Source organism: Primulina huaijiensis, chromosome 10, assembly GCF_012295235.1.
Source record: "Primulina huaijiensis isolate GDHJ02 chromosome 10, ASM1229523v2, whole genome shotgun sequence".
Lineage (NCBI taxonomy): Eukaryota > Viridiplantae > Streptophyta > Magnoliopsida > Lamiales > Gesneriaceae > Primulina > Primulina huaijiensis.
In genome coordinates, this window is record NC_133315.1 from 1,351,907 (window position 1) to 1,367,681 (window position 15,775).

The 15,775-nt window shown below is 33.5% G+C and overlaps 2 protein-coding genes across 8 annotated transcripts; both read right to left on the minus strand.

Annotated features, from left to right (window-relative positions):
- Positions 1–1,567: 1,567 nt before the first annotated feature.
- Positions 1,568–4,182, minus strand: LOC140985506 (cytoplasmic 60S subunit biogenesis factor REI1 homolog 1-like). Its single transcript, XM_073453332.1, has 5 exons — positions 4,003–4,182; positions 2,639–3,202; positions 2,337–2,506; positions 2,016–2,234; positions 1,568–1,923 (listed from the first exon to the last, which is right to left on the minus strand). Exons 1-5 carry the CDS (start codon positions 4,162–4,164, stop codon positions 1,764–1,766), a joined length of 1,275 nt encoding a protein of 424 aa, XP_073309433.1. The 5' UTR covers positions 4,165–4,182; the 3' UTR covers positions 1,568–1,763.
- A 3,295-nt stretch (positions 4,183–7,477) lies between these two features.
- LOC140986023 (uncharacterized) lies at positions 7,478–15,380 on the minus strand. 7 transcript variants are annotated; one of them, XM_073453967.1, is made up of 15 exons: positions 15,210–15,346; positions 15,073–15,139; positions 14,831–14,972; positions 14,081–14,161; positions 13,947–13,990; positions 13,613–13,650; positions 13,465–13,541; positions 12,747–12,814; positions 11,054–11,441; positions 10,643–10,755; positions 10,503–10,568; positions 9,898–9,988; positions 9,697–9,764; positions 8,009–8,046; positions 7,478–7,874 (listed from the first exon to the last, which is right to left on the minus strand). In XM_073453967.1, the coding sequence occupies exons 1-15, from the start codon at positions 15,344–15,346 to the stop codon at positions 7,694–7,696; spliced, it is 1,599 nt and encodes a 532-aa protein (XP_073310068.1). In that variant the 3' UTR covers positions 7,478–7,693. The 7 variants fall into 7 exon arrangements, with proteins under 7 accessions (XP_073310068.1, XP_073310071.1, XP_073310067.1 ...); XM_073453970.1 differs by having other exon boundaries at positions 13,947–13,963; positions 15,210–15,345; XM_073453966.1 differs by having other exon boundaries at positions 13,465–13,544; positions 15,210–15,345.
- Between the last annotated feature and the right edge of the window lie 395 nt (positions 15,381–15,775).

Below are 15,775 nucleotides of genomic sequence, written 5' to 3' on the forward strand. Positions count from 1 at the left end.
TTATTCTGCCAGACAGGGGACCCTATTCAGAAGTGGGAACAACTTGATTTCAGGATCAAAGGATGAATTTTTCATACGCAAATTAATTAGTTATTATTATTTACAACTTTGAACAAGTTTAAAATTGTGGAAATCAGTCAATTTATTGAAGAATTTTAATTTTGATGGGAAAATAACGATTTTATCCAATAATTTGTTCCATTTCGAGTTTCAGTCTACTAAGTATTCAAAGTTTGGGTTTCGTGGATAACTTTTCTATTTTTTTTGCTTTTTATTCTATTTTGTCAGAGTATTAGCGCACATGAAAATATTGCATGACATCCGAAATTATTGACATGTATAATAATATATCAGCAATTAAAACAAAATAGTTGAAAATTAAAAATTAATACACCAAGATCAAAATTCGACAAGTTACTAAGACAAAAAAAAAAAATCCCTAATTGGGATCATGAAATAATTAATTTAGCGTGCGAATAATGAAATTTCATCATGTACATGTCGTTTAACCTTTCTAAAGCGATTAATATTTAATACTCTTATGTAATACAAATTCTTGAAAATATCATCATGATTTTAGTCCCATTACCATAAACACGTGACTTTTTTCTCATTTATGCATGTACGAGATTACAAATTTAAGTCACGTAACTAATTCTAGTAATTTTTTGACATAAATATCCTATTTTAAAGCAAAAGTCTAAAAGTCTGTTGGCTGCAATAATTGTTCATGTTGGGTAGATCAATCAAAACGTGATATTTGATCTGCTATATGGTTTAAAAGATTTGAGTTGCACCGTTACCACCAACTATAACTTTTGGTAAAGTGCCAAGCAATTCGGTCCTAGAATTGGTATCAAAGTGTAATTATTGAGAGGAAAATTGTTGGGTGCAATAATTGTTCTGCTGGTTAGAACAATCAAAATGTAGTACTTGAACTGCTATACAGTTTAAAATATTTGAGTTGCACAGTTTTCACCAACTGTAATTTTTGGTAAAACGACATATGTTTAGTCCAACAAAATAGGTTACACTTTTTTCTGTTTCCCACTTCGTTTTTTAAATGTGATTCTTAAAAAGGAAAACAACCAAACATCATTTATTTTGAACAAAATATAGTTTTAAGAAATATGAACACTCTAAATTTTAAGAACACACTCATTTGGAGAGATCATACATGGAGCTTACAATGTTCTAGGATAATCGGTGAAAAGTTTGTATAAATTATAAATCTTGGACTTATTAATAAATTCTATGTATGTCTTAAAATTTATGGAATGGAGAAATATTGAAATTTCTATGTCAGATGAACGTAGCATTGTCATGAGCAATAATATGTCGAACTTTTTAATAAAAATGATCGGTGCATGCCTACAAATTAAAGAGACCCCCCAATTATACTCAACCACTTCCCATTATCTTTTTTATCATAATTTTTTGAAAAGCGACAATATCAACCTTATCCTTGACTGGTATTTTTTTTTTTTTTTTCAGACAATTATTGCACTCAACGATCTCTACAAAGTTAGCAGTCATATGAATCAAAAGTCTACTTAAAAGGAAAGTATGCTTTTTCTTATGCTATTTCAAAGTTTTTTTTAAAAAAAATTAATTAAAATAAAGTAGATTACACATTAACCCATCACAAATGAAACTTTTCTACAGTATTGAGGTGTGCATGCAGCAGTCATATGAATGAACAGAAGAGAATAGGAATAACAATCTTTTTCTTCACCGGACATCTTTAACAGATACAACAAGAACTAATACGGAACGTTGTTGGGGAGGTTGCGTATAACATTACTCTTCATACCAATCTTAGAGCGCATGGCGTCAATACCAGACCGATTCATTGCTTTCATTACTTTCATCCTGAGTACATGTTCTCTTGATTGCACTGTTGCCAGACCCATGCTCCTATACCTGCGGGAAAATTGTATAATTTCACTTAAATATCCAATTTTATTTTACTTTTAGGAGTAGGAAGTAAAGATCTATCCAATCATTTCACATACCTAGAGGCCAATTTTGCGGCAGTAATGGCGCTATTTGCAGGAGTTGGCCGTGGTTTCTGGCGGTAATATATTAAAAATTCTCTTGAACCGATCATTTTGGTCAGGGTTGTGCCGCCAATTCTTCGGGTAATAATTAACTCAGAGCCACCACTACCAAGTTCAACATCTTTCTGCATGTCATCGACCACAACCAGCTGCTTTCCTTCCTCGTCAACAAAACTTTATACGCATAAACAAAAAAGAACCAACTAGGTTAGGTTAAAAGTTCGCACGTATAATTTATTCATACACAACTACGTAGTTTCTTGGTGTTATAAAAACCTGCTGCTATAATCATAAAACACTTCTAACTCTGCTTCCTCCTCTTCACTTCCATCACCATAATGCACTTTGCAGTGGCTTTTTGCCTCCATATGCTTCCGAACGGCTTCGATACTGGAGAATGGATGACATCTCTCATTGCAATACAAACACATCAAATCCCTTTTAACCTGTGTGGGTTTAGGCATCAAGATTTAAACATTAAAGAAACACAAAGAAAAAAGTAATGAAATGACGTAAACAGTTGGAGAAAATATTATAGTTGAAAAAAAAATTGTCCTTGATATAAAAACACATAATACCTTGAGGCTCAGATAAGTAAGAAGACCTTTAGGATCCTTCAGATACTCAATGTCAGGTATGAAGAATCCATGTTTCTTGTGCATGTGAACCATACAGTTCTCCACTGAATCAAGCTCTAAATCACACATAAAGCAACAAGTTGGATTCAACTCATAATCCTCATCCACATCATCATTATCAGGACTCTCGTTCACCCTGAGTTTGGCCAAAGAATCACTGGCTTCACCAGCCAAGTCTTCCTCTAGATCATCAACCTCTTCCCATTCACTCTCTTCACTATCCTCATCCTCTTGCACCGATGGATGCAAAGGCACCTTCGGAACACGTGGAAGTGGCTTAATAATTGTACTTCCCTCATCTTCGCTAGTTGTCGATTCAGAAGAGCGTGATAGGTGACTCTTAGATTTTAGATGTTGTTCGTGGGCTTTAGAACTTCTGTATCCCTTTCCACAAAGTCCACAACTATACAGAAGGGGAGTTACATCTGATTTCTTTTTCTCTTCTGCAAGTGCAGATTGTCTAGCAAGAAAAAGTGTTTCAGTCACTCCAGGAACACCTGCAACCTGAACGAAACCAGAAACTTAATTAAAGCATCAGGAGAAATTTAAGAAACATACAACAGCAGAATACAGACACGATGGCTCTGGAGCAATACCTAAGACAAGAATTTCAAATTATTCAGTTATGGAAGACAACTAAAATGTCCATAATTACAGCTACTTGCTTTCACAATCAATTTAACATGAAACTATAAGCAAAAAAAACATGGGCGATCATGATCTTACTCAAAACACCAGCTTCAAACAAAGGCGATAAATAACAGCACTTACAATAAAGTTTTATATCATCATGTCGATCATGTATTTGGTCGAGTAATCTCCTTGAGAGTAGCTAGAATATCTTGTTCATAAAATAAGCAAGCACGGAACTCTTCCTAGAGTCCCGAACACAGGCAATCCATATCCTTCAAGTTCAGACACCCCGTGTTCACGAGTAACCAGTTCAAATTCAAGACAATATGCTGACTTTTACTCTCTAATTACCTCACATTACAATACTGTTCCACAAATAACATCAAATGTCAATTTTTTTACGAAACAGCTTTCTTTCTCTGATCATAATCTGCGGTAGAGAGCCAATCATTCACCGATAGTCAACATGAATTCAATCAAATATGAGCTCCGTACAATAAGCAACCCATCAACAACTTCTTAAACAAAAGCCAAAAAAGAAAAGAGTCCTCCTTTCACTACTTATAACACATGAAATATGATGTGAAGTATCGAGTAAAAGAATCCCATAAATATAAACAAAATCAAACACATACAATAAGATTATGAAAAAGGAATCGACGGCGGCGCACCTTCCGTTTAAGATTGTAACGGTGCCACTCAGATTTGTAGTGAAGCTTCTGCTCAGAATCGTCGAGGAACTCCTTGTTGCAAGCGTTGCAAGTCAATCCCGGCATCCCTTGCTCTGGTGTTTGATTTTTCTCTTGAAGAAATATCTTTGGTTCCAGGTTCATTTAAGGGCGATTAGGGTTTTATTTTAACCGGACATTTTGTTTGGCGTCGCAATATTATACACGTATTTTCTGAACAGTATATTATTATTATTATTATTATTATTATTATTATTATTATTATAATTGTTATATATATAATTATTTTTAATTTGTTATTAGCATACTCAATTATAATAATAAATATCTATATCAATTCTATTTTATTAAAATTTAGGACATGACAGTAACCACTTAGGAATGACACCAACCTTTTCTTACAACTTTACTTTTATATGATACTAATATTACATTTTTTTTGTTTTTTTTAATTTCAACATACACTTTTATTTTTATTTTTTTATTTCAACAATTCAAATATCAATTTAGTCCCTCCATAATTTGTCAAATTTTACTTTAGTCCATCGATAATGATAAAAAAGACTGTATATACACGCATCGCGTGTGCAAAGTAACTAGTAAGCAATTAAGTCCAACTCGAGAAAATAAAATTTGGTATATTTATGATATTAAATTTCAAGACTATGTTATTTTTTATATATTTATTTGATGAAAAAAGACTGTATATGCACATTGTTGATTATATTTATTTGATGTATATTTTTTGTTGTTTACTTTTTAAGAATGAGTTTTTCTTTTCATTTTTTTTAATAAAAAATTTCCAAGAGGTATTTTTCCGTAAAAAATAACAGAGTCTTGAAATTTAATATCATAAAAATACCAGATTTTATTTTCTCGAGTTGGACGTTGATTTATTTTCATAATTACTTAAATTTCATATTTATACAAATGCCGGGTGTTGGATCAAGTCATAGGGGTGACAAAAGAAAGGGAAATTTCATCATGCATAGGGATGGTATACTGTACCGTACTGAAACTTGCATATCGTATATCGTATCATATCGTATCGAAAATCTCATACCATATATCGTACCAAAAGTTACGACATTAAAAATATTTATACCGATACCGTACCGAAAATTTCGGTATACCGAAAAATATTGAGATTTCGGTACGGTATCAATATATACCATTTTATACCGGAAAAATACATTATATATATTTTTAAAAAAATTAACTTTGATATTTAAAAATATAAGATATTTTTTAATTTATATATATTATTTCGGTATTTCGATATATACAAAAAATTTCAAATTTCATATCGTTATCGTACACAATATTTCAGTATCAATACCATATCATATCGTACAGAGTATTTTGGTAAATCCAGTATTTTTCGGTATGGTAACCTCGTATACATATTTATCAGGTAAATTTTTACATATTAGGTACACTTAAGTTAGTGTGTTCAAGATGGATTAAAAAATTTATCATCACATATTCAACCAATTAGGAACGTGATTCATTATTTATGGATACAACAATAAGTTATGAAACAATTAGGCAAATTTTGCAAAATAAATGATATGAGGCCTAAAAGGTTTGCGCGAGACGTTCAAACTCGTTAGAATTCAACATATAAATTGTTATTATTATTTTTTGAATATAAAGATTTATTATGTATATTTTTTCATCAATATGTTCAAGCTCGTGATATTTATTTGCTCTCAAATCAATGGAACATATGCACTAATATTTGTAAAATTTTAAAAGTTTTTATGATGCTAGTGACCAATTATCCTATATTTATTATCATACTTCTCATTTAGTTATAATACATTGTTACAACATTGCATATATTTTTAGTGAACATATTAAATATAATGATGATACTTTAGTTCAATGTATTTATGTAATGAAAAAATGGAAAAAATATTTTTTTTTACAAATTCCTGAATTTTTTTATATGCTTTTATTTTAGATCCTAGACTTAAATTAAATGGTTTACAAGAAATGTTAATAATATATTATGAATCTTTAAACCATATTATGAAAACGATTCCTAATATCTCATTGATTTTGTTTAATATTAAAACTAATTTATATGATATTTATAATGAATATAACATCAAATATGGTGGATAATATGTTTCACATAACCACATGAAACATAATCCACTACCATTAGTAATATTACTTCTAAACTTATTAAAGTACAACTTTTATTAAGAGAACAGACGAAACGTGCACGAAGATCCTCAAGTTCCAGTCAGAATCTTGAGAATTATTTTAACACTTCTTTTGATTTTAGTTATGCAAGTGAGGAAACTTTCGAAATTTTGCGATGGTCACAAAAAACACAAATATATACAATTTTGTCTATAACAGCAAAATAAATTCTAACTTATCTCGTTTCAACGATTGCAATGAAACAAACTTTTAGTATTAGATGAGAGACGTTCTAGCTTAAGGGCAGAACATTTGGAAGTCCAATGTTTGCTCAATGATTGACCAAAAGCCGTTAACCGAACACAACCTATTAAAAGTGATGAAGAAGACCAAGACAAAATCGAGGAAACATCAGGAACGACGAAAAGAAATGCGAGTGAATGTTATTGAACACAATAAAATATAATATATTTTTATACAAGATGTTGAAAGTTGAAATATAATAGAATTTTTATCGAATAAATGTAATATTTTTTATTGAGCTAATAAAATATTTAATTGAGTTTTTATAAGCTCAATTGTGAAAGCCTTCTTTTTTAATTTATTTAAATGTTTTTTTTTTAAATATAAAATGGTCGAACTAAACCCAAAACCGACGGTTACCCGGATCCAGACCATAACAGGTCACAGATGGCCAAGCAAACAGGCGGGGTTTTCCGACTTGACCCAACCTAGCGAGTCAAACCCGGACCCGGCCCGTGGCCAGGTCTAGGCTCTCAGGGAGCCACAAACATCTATTTATGATGTGATCCTACATCTGAGAGCCTTCTCAACTGTCATTTCGGCCAAGTGAAAAATATTTCACATCTGAGACTTATCAACCGTCCTTCCAGCCTTTCCTCCACTGCAACTACTAAACATGCACATTGTTGACTAAGTAAATATCAAGATCAAATCATATACTCACAGTATAACTCTGGCAATGGCACTGAATTGGGGATCAAGTATACTTAACACAAACCAACCTCTTCACTTCGTAACAAATCACGTTTTGCTCAACTGTCAGCCGGGCCAGACCAATGGCAGACGAGAAAGGGACAGCCGCCCCTTCAAAAGGAAATTTTCAAATTTCATGAATAATATTAAACTATGTGATTTTCCTCTCAGAATACACCAAGCTTCCCATTTTGCGACTTCTTAACAGGGGCAATTTTTAACACTACAGCTTCATATACCACCATGATACAGAGTGCAAAGGGCACAGAAGATACTACTGATAGCAAGCATTAGAGATTACCAGATGTTGGTCATTGATCAATCAATATCGTCATGATATGATGGCTATCAGTTCTATTTAGATTTGAGATTTATAGAATAAATCTCTATGATATGGTATTAAGTTTCTGAAAAAACAATATGATGCAGATTAAATAACATAAAGATCAACATAAAAAAAAAACTACATAAACACTGTTCGGTCTAGAGAAATACAAGGAAAATCTTTCGTAAATGAATCACTCTACTTGCTATTTTCTGGAAATGGAATTGAGGCACAGCAGTGATAGTATCCATTCTCATCGTACACAAACCTTTGAGAAAGATGAGCTTCACGTATAGGATACTCTCCCCATTCTTCAGAACCATAATGATCAAAAATAACCCTAGCATCAAATGAGTCGGGTTTCCTTGTGTTCTTGTTTCTGAAACAAGTATGATGAAAGGATTAGCTTCCCATAAAGAGAAACGAAAGCACCCTTGGTAGAGTTTCCAACAAAGTGAATGATTTATTAATGAAAGATACTCAAATGTATGAACTGACAAACAGAAAAAACACCTCTTTCTGTGTCGGGCATTCATAAGAGTAGCGTGTAACTGCATTCCAAGGGAAAAGTAGCCTATCTTCAGTATAAGAAAGAAAGAACATAAAAGCAGTACATATTGTAGCATGGCCAGCACTTACTCCAAGGAGAAAAATGATCAAGTTAAAGTGGGAAAGAGCTTCATTTTTGATGAATTACAGGGAAAACATCAACATTGTGATTCAGTCACTATACAGACTTCAGTGATAAGTCCAGTGGCCCAAACTCATCCGAACCAACTTTCTGAATTATGTGCCATGAGACCCCTCACCTCCATGAGATTGTAACCACCAAGCGATGGTTATTAATGGGTGATAATGAAGGTTAAAATATGCATTAGTCATTTATTGGTTGAATAATGCTTAACTTTTAAGAGGATGTTAATGACTATGAATAATAACATTTAAGACAATGACCATGAATTGAGTCACTCCTTACCTCACCCTTGAGGACCTATAGATAGAGGTTCACATCATGCAAGAAAATCATACCAAAATTTCGAGAAAGAGTGCTGCCAAATTATCGAGCCAAATTTTTGTCCAATTCAAGGAGCATAGACTTTCCGTTTAGGCGACCGATTATAGAAAAATCCAGCAGGTTCTTCAAGTTTTTGGAGCACATTTCTGTAAGTGAACTTTCTGTTTTAACTCGGGATATATGTTTTAAAAGTGACCAACATATATGTATTATATTGTTTAAAATATGATTTCTGAAACACTGGAACTTTGTGAACTAATGGTAGGAATATAGATTCTGAACATTCCTGATTCATGGCCTCACCCCTCAGAGAAGAGAACAGATAGGGGACTGATATCAGTTAGCCATGAAATTCATAATTTGTTAAGTGCGTAATTCTGATACATGATTATTTCTGAAAAATACGAATATTACTATATATGTATGCTATTACTGTTTTAGTTGAAAAATGAATTTAAAGGGTGAGAAGAATTCCCCTGCTTCCTGAGTGACGGCCATATCATTCACCAACTCACTCCCCTCTCAGATAAGAATGAAGATCAGATAGCGGAAGAAAAACAATAATAGTTCTGGGGATGGTAAGGAAAAAGAAGACCGCTGTCAATGTTTAAGCTTCATTTTCATTATCAGTTTATTTTAAGTTGTATGCTTCCGCACAATAGTTAATGTTTTACATTCAGGTGCTGTAAAATATTCTGTGATTATTTCGGAGTTGTATAGACAATGTTTTCTATTTATGAATAAATAGACTGGTTGGGAAATTCTGTACTTCCGAGACTTTTTGTTTTGCAATATGTGATTGTGAAACAACGCTGGTGTCATACGCCTCCGTCTCCTGAGGAAAACTCTCAATAAAAACAATAGAAGTATGCTACTAATTGTTCGTTTGCAAACAAAGGAATCAATATAGCCACTTTCCCTATTTTATCAAGTAGCAAAATAATTAAGCGGCATCGCAAATATATATATACAGAAAAAGAATCAAGTTCAAAATAATGAATTTTTCAGTTGTTTCACAGGGAGCACCCAGCCATCCACTAACACACAGAGACAGAACTAGAACTGAATTTTCTATGCCTTAAAGTTCAATGCATCACAGAAACCATAAGTACAGGTCATGTTTAAACATCTCCAAGCGCACTGGAGTGGAAAGGACTTGTCTTCGTCTAGTAAAAAGAAAAAATACCTTCAGCTTTTGCTGTGCATCTGTTCCAATGAGTAAACCAGCTTCAGCAAATGCATCAATGATAACTTCTAAGGAAGTTCAAGGAAATAAAAAATTGACAAGTAATTAGAGCATTTACAGCTCAAGCTGCTCGCTCTTACTCAAACGGATGGTAAAAAAAATTAACATGGAAATAAAATATTGAACACAAAATATGGATACGACTGGCACGCAAAAGACGGTCCTCTCCATCGACTTCTTCTACAGGCGCATAAAGAACACGAGCCTTGGCCAAAGACCCCTTCATGCAATCCTGCAAGAAATATTATTCAACTTTATTGGTGCATATTTTAGAGGCACTGAGAAAAAACAAGACAAGTTATTATGCCACACCAAACAGTAATACACAGTTGCAACAAGCTTTCTCCCCAACCAACCCCTAACCCAGACATGGAAAACTATGCACCCTGGCTCATGCATGGTTTATCAATATTAATGTAATAGTGTGTTTAGAAATACTTGACGTGGCCACGTCCACAACATAATGCAGGTGTTTGTGTTTGTCTCCGAGAAAGGTTTTACCATTTCGATTGATTGGAAATAGAACATAATGGATACAATGCTACAACCACCAGAAATCAGAAACACAAACAGCGTCATATGTTGTTTGTAGATCTGCATATTCCTAGTGGGGTGTCAGGTAGAGGATTACACAGGAGTGTAGCTGAATTTTTGCATTTTTTTTTTTGGTCAATCAAGAGTAACCACCCAATGACTGAAATAAATGCTGAAGTCAGAGTTGAAATTTAATTCAGAAGAAATCCTACCAGCCCTTTGAGTTTAATCGAAACTGGCCGATTGTCCAAAACATCCATGACCTGAGACGAGACACTCTAGAAAGGAGGAATAGTGTTACTATGAATAATATTGTCTGCAACCTATGCATAATTTGGCTAAAAATATTTACCCACAAAACCTCACAAGCTGCATTAACTCGTTCTTTATTCCATAACTTCAGCATGAGAATGGTCAAGTGAAAGGTCTTGGGTTTTATAAAAATTGACTTTTCAATCCCTAAATCTGCACGAGATAGTCTGATTAAGGCAGAGGAAGAATTGCATTATATAACTATTCTTTGTAAATATCAAATAATGCAAATTGAGTCATGGATGAAAAGAGAGAACATAAAATTTACTGAGATCAATTGCCGGGTTTCAAAAGTTAAAGGATATCCTAAGCAGCCTAAACCACAAGGGAGTGAAGAGAAAGTTTCAATCAATAGTGGCATAATTTTGTCCTTACTGAAGGGAGAGGAGCAGGGAAGCAGAGAGAAAGAGTTAAAAACAAACAAGGTGATTAAAACAATAATTAAGCTTACCCCTTAATTTAGAAGAGCTGGACTGTGAGATGGGAGTTTCTGATTTTTTCGGATAAAAACTTACAAGAGGGATATTGGCTATTTTCACTTTGACTGGTGTATCAGCGTCTGTATCTTTGACCACAGATGCTTTTCTGGAGTGTTGATCACTTTTAACATGTACATCAACATAAGCATCACCTTTTTCAGCATTCATCACAACATCAATTTTTTGTGCTTTCATTGGTTGTTTATCTCCACTTGTACTGTCAAGGTTCTCTCCATTATCACATGCCACAATTTGTAGTATTGTCTTCTGAAACTTGATGAGCTTATCCACTAATCCAGGATGAATAGCCAAAGGGAGCGAAACAAAGTGAGAATAATCGAGAGCTCGACTATTAACTGCCTGTTCAATACATTAATATAGCAGATCAAATATCACACAAAAGCAAAAACTTCAAGTAACAAATTTCAGTGAACCAACAGATTCCGAGATAGAAAATTATGATGTCCGTTTCCTTTAGTAAAACATTTTCCATCAGGATGCAGATGCTTAAAGCTTTTACACTCCCTTGATAGAACTGTTGTGCTTTGTCAAAATAAATTTCTACCTTGAGAAAAACATTTTTCTCTCGAAAACCAGTGAAAGTTTTCATTTATCAAAAGCCTGTATGTTGGATTGATAATTGAGAAACTTTGCATCAGTCAATGTTAAGTCAGAACAAAATATATTGAGCATCATTTAAAAGACAATCAGCTTGAAATCGATTTGATTTGCTGAAGAAACTAAGCATGCCAATAATACTGTAAGACTAAATACATGCCAAACGTTTAACTTGATGGGTGAGAGTCAGTTGAAAATATATTGTTCAAAATTCGACTGAGTACAAAGATTTGGTTGCTGATCATAAAAGTAACTTCCTCACACAGTTGGGGGTGACACAAGTTTACACCGGAACTTCTGCATATGTGTGAGAAGTTGTATAACTATCTTTGTTGATGCAGTTGCTGATAACACGTGGAAATTGACATGGGCTCCCAACTACTGGACCAGCAAATTAGAGAATTGACCAAAAAAAGAATTATTGAAATGGCCCAAGTTCAGGAGCAACTCACAAGAGAGCCCAACCAAAATACCATCGCACACGTGGGAGAGGAAATGGAGGGGTCGCCAGCACTCCAGAACAGAAAGTGTGAGCCGCCCACATGGATGCACGATTACTTCACTCGAAGTCTCGAATGAAGGGAAATATTTGCTGGTTACGATTCTGAGTTGTAATCACGTTTTGGTTGTTACTTATGCTGTTGATTAGAGAACGAGGTATATATAAGCCATAGTAGAGTGAGTCAGGGGGCATTGAGAAGTTCTATTGTATTGCGTTGTATTAGGAGTTCACACATACTTGAATTGTGCTTATTATATCGTATCAGTTGCAAGGCAAGTTTTCGAAATGTACATTGAAGTCAGCACATCATCATTGTGAGCACACGTATCTCAAAAACTACTTTATGATATAAATTCAAGTTAGTACAGTTAATACAAAACCACCTTTCACAGACATAAAATTTCGTGTGTATCGTTGGTGGTCAGATAAGGGTAGGTCTGGAAGAGAATGAAGCCATGAACAATACGGTGGTTAAATTGGTTACATTTGGCCAAGGAAAAAAATGCTAATAAAGCCAAAAAGAATGAAAGTTGTGACATCAAAACCTTATCAATAATGATTTGTACTTTCTCAGATGCCTTAGTAACACTTTCAATAGAGTTGCCTTCAATGACTGCAATAAAAGATCATTTGTCAAACAAATTAATCAGATAAATTGCACAGCACGGTTACTTAAGTCTGTCAATATCCAGTTATTGAACAATATTCAATCATAAAAAGTAAAAACCAAAGAGGAATATGTCAGGAAGAGGTGAACATTGGCTACAAGAATAAAAATATTGAGTGTCAAAGATGGCATTGACTATTGATACGGTTTTAACTAGGCACACTTTACCAAAAATGATTAACATATGACAGTTTCATAATACAGACAGAGGAAAATGAAACAAGGTTGTCTGTTGCCAATCATAACACTCAAAAAAATTTCTGGTTCTTTGAAGCTTAAAGGTTTTCACGGTATATTTCTTCCAAAATAAATAATTGAAAAGGCATAGAAGTTCCAGATTGTCGTTTCTAAGTTACCATCAAGTAGTAACCCAAGGGAATTGGACCAATCATAAAAAAAGTAGAAACAACACGAGCCAACGATCATATCTTACATTATCCTGATTCATATTCAAACCAGAAGTATATCTTTGGATCAAAAAAATCTTAAATTGAACTATCAAAAACTCATAAAATTATTGGCTCATAAAGTTGAAACAGCGACTAATTAAATGCATGCAAACATAATTTGTCCTGGACTCCAGAACAAGAGCTCACTTATAGACTCCTCCATTCTAGATGATGGTAATATAATTTTGACTCCAGTCTCCTCTTCAATCTCCTCTTGAGTGCCTCTTCTGATCAAAATGTTATAACAAAGATTACAACTTTCCACCAATAATACAGTACTTGTAAATGTACATACCCTTTCCGTGCAATGAATCGCATTAAGGACTGACCTACCTACAAACACAGACAAGACGAGATTAAAAACTGCATCAGTTCATGGAAACAAAGAAACTAAACAGAGATTGAGGAAAAGCATCAAATAAACTTTGAATTGAATGGAGTTCTCTTTCTAGGAAAAAAGTAACGCATCCAATCTGTGTATCCCATCTAGTAAGTTATGAAAAAGTTGAGGCTTAAAAACTTGGCTTAAACCTTCTAATTTATGGAAGTAAAAAAACCCTTGAATAAGTTCACCAAGAAAGGGACATATTAGAATACTCTTCATGAAACAAAAGGACAGGAAAACTCACATTCATTGACATTGAATGCTTCTCCAGAGTCATCAATTTTCCATCTAAGGATCTATCTTCATTACCATCATCTAAACTAATACACGTATCGAAATGATCTGGCTCGTTCACATCTTCAGAATTGGTATTTTCACGTTCAGCTGTCAAATTAGTTGAAGAAGTAGCAGGATATATATTTTCCAATCGAATTTGTAATTCACCCTTTTCACCATCACCTGAAACATGTAAACTTCCACGGTCAATTGTCACATTCTTCATCGAATACACTGCACAGTAACATTTAATATTTCTTGAAAGCCGGACAATTACTTTATCAAATGATTAACAAGCCAATTACGCTTTAAAAACTCCAAATGTAGTTTTATATTCTCCTCATTTAAATTCAGATATATTTACGACCGGAAGCAGAGAGGTAAGTCCAAAAATATCAAAACACAGTTCTCACAAATACAATTCTATTGGAAGCTATATAAAGCATGGTACCAAGAAAGAAGCTAGTAATCTTATAACATATTAGAACAGGAAAAAAAAAAAAAAAAAGATAACCCCACACTAAATAACATAATCCTAAAAATAAACAATGATCACAAAGCATCTCCACGTTCAAGTAGTTTCTCTCAAAAACTATTTTCACAAGTTTGGCACCTACCTGGTCAAGGCTAAAGCTTTAAGTTACCTTGAACTCATACCAAAATTTCAAATTCATAGATATAGTTTTACAGTACAGCTGATAAGTCAATGCAAAGCATAACCCATTTGTTAAATGGTAAAACATTACTGTTCATTCGCCTAAACTCATGACGATCCAAAGAAATGGGCTCGTACTAATTAATCCAGCCACAACTTAAAATCTGTTCAAAAAACAAAGAAATATTAAAATTTACGCTCAAAGCTGCTTGATTGAGTAGATACAGCTCTCCATTTCTGCTTCACCGGTTTCCCTTTCCCCCGGTAGGTATTTTCTAACATTCCTTTCTTAACATCCATTGTCAACTCATAGCTCAAATCATGGCGAAAATAACATTTCTGCGACATGACAAACAACAATCAGGCTAAACTCTCCATCCAACTTAATTTTCACAAACGTAGATATGAATATTCCTATTCCAAAATCCAAATTCTAAACCTGAAGGTACTGCTTGGGCTTTGATTTAGCACAAGCATTAGTTGCTCTCCAAGCTAAAAAATTAATTCTGAAAACAAAAATTTGATGACAGAAACTAATTCGTAACTTCAATAGGACTGTAGATTATGGAAAATTACCTCAAGATTGATTGGGTAGAGATCATTTGCGAATCTCGGCGGCGAAAGGTACCGGATCTTCGAAAAGATAAATTAAAGATAAAACTTAATTGGGCTTCGGATAAGACCAGAACGGCCCGAAATTGACCCACTTGCATTACCAAAACGGCCCGCAAAAAACGAACGAAGGCAAATGATGAAACTATGCCACTAACTCAACAAAGATTCTTAAATATTTTATTAAATAAAAAATGATTTTGAAAACCAAAAATGATGAAACTCCTCATTGATGATGTAAACAAAGATATGTTGGATCTTAATAGCTTAAGCCAAATTAAAGGTAGCCTCCTATTATTTGGCTAATTAAAATATCATATTTTGATAAAAATATGTTCATGCTCATAGATTAGGGGTGAACAAACGTTCGATTAAATCCGAACTATTTTAATTTGAAATTTTGATTTTTTCGGTTAAGTTAAATCCGAACTAATTTAATTAGGAAATTTGGATATGCGAATTCAAAAATTCGATTTTGCGATTATTAGTAGAACTTAGATGTAACATCCCATATTCGATTATTATCCTCA

Coding starts and splice junctions, on each gene's coding strand:
- LOC140985506 (XM_073453332.1), bottom strand. CDS start 4,164: ATGAACCTGGAACCAAAGATATTTCTTCAAGAGAAAAATCAAACACCA. Junction 3,203..4,002: donor GTTACAATCTTAAACGGAAG/GTGCGCCGCCGT, acceptor GGTTTCGTTCAG/GTTGCAGGTGTTCCTGGAGT. Junction 2,507..2,638: donor TTACTTATCTGAGCCTCAAG/GTATTATGTGTT, acceptor AAACCCACACAG/GTTAAAAGGGATTTGATGTG.
- LOC140986023 (XM_073453967.1), bottom strand. CDS start 15,346: ATGCAAGTGGGTCAATTTCGGGCCGTTCTGGTCTTATCCGAAGCCCAA. Junction 15,140..15,209: donor TCTACCCAATCAATCTTGAG/GTAATTTTCCAT, acceptor TTTTGTTTTCAG/AATTAATTTTTTAGCTTGGA. Junction 13,542..13,612: donor CGATTCATTGCACGGAAAGG/GTATGTACATTT, acceptor TTTGATCAGAAG/AGGCACTCAAGAGGAGATTG.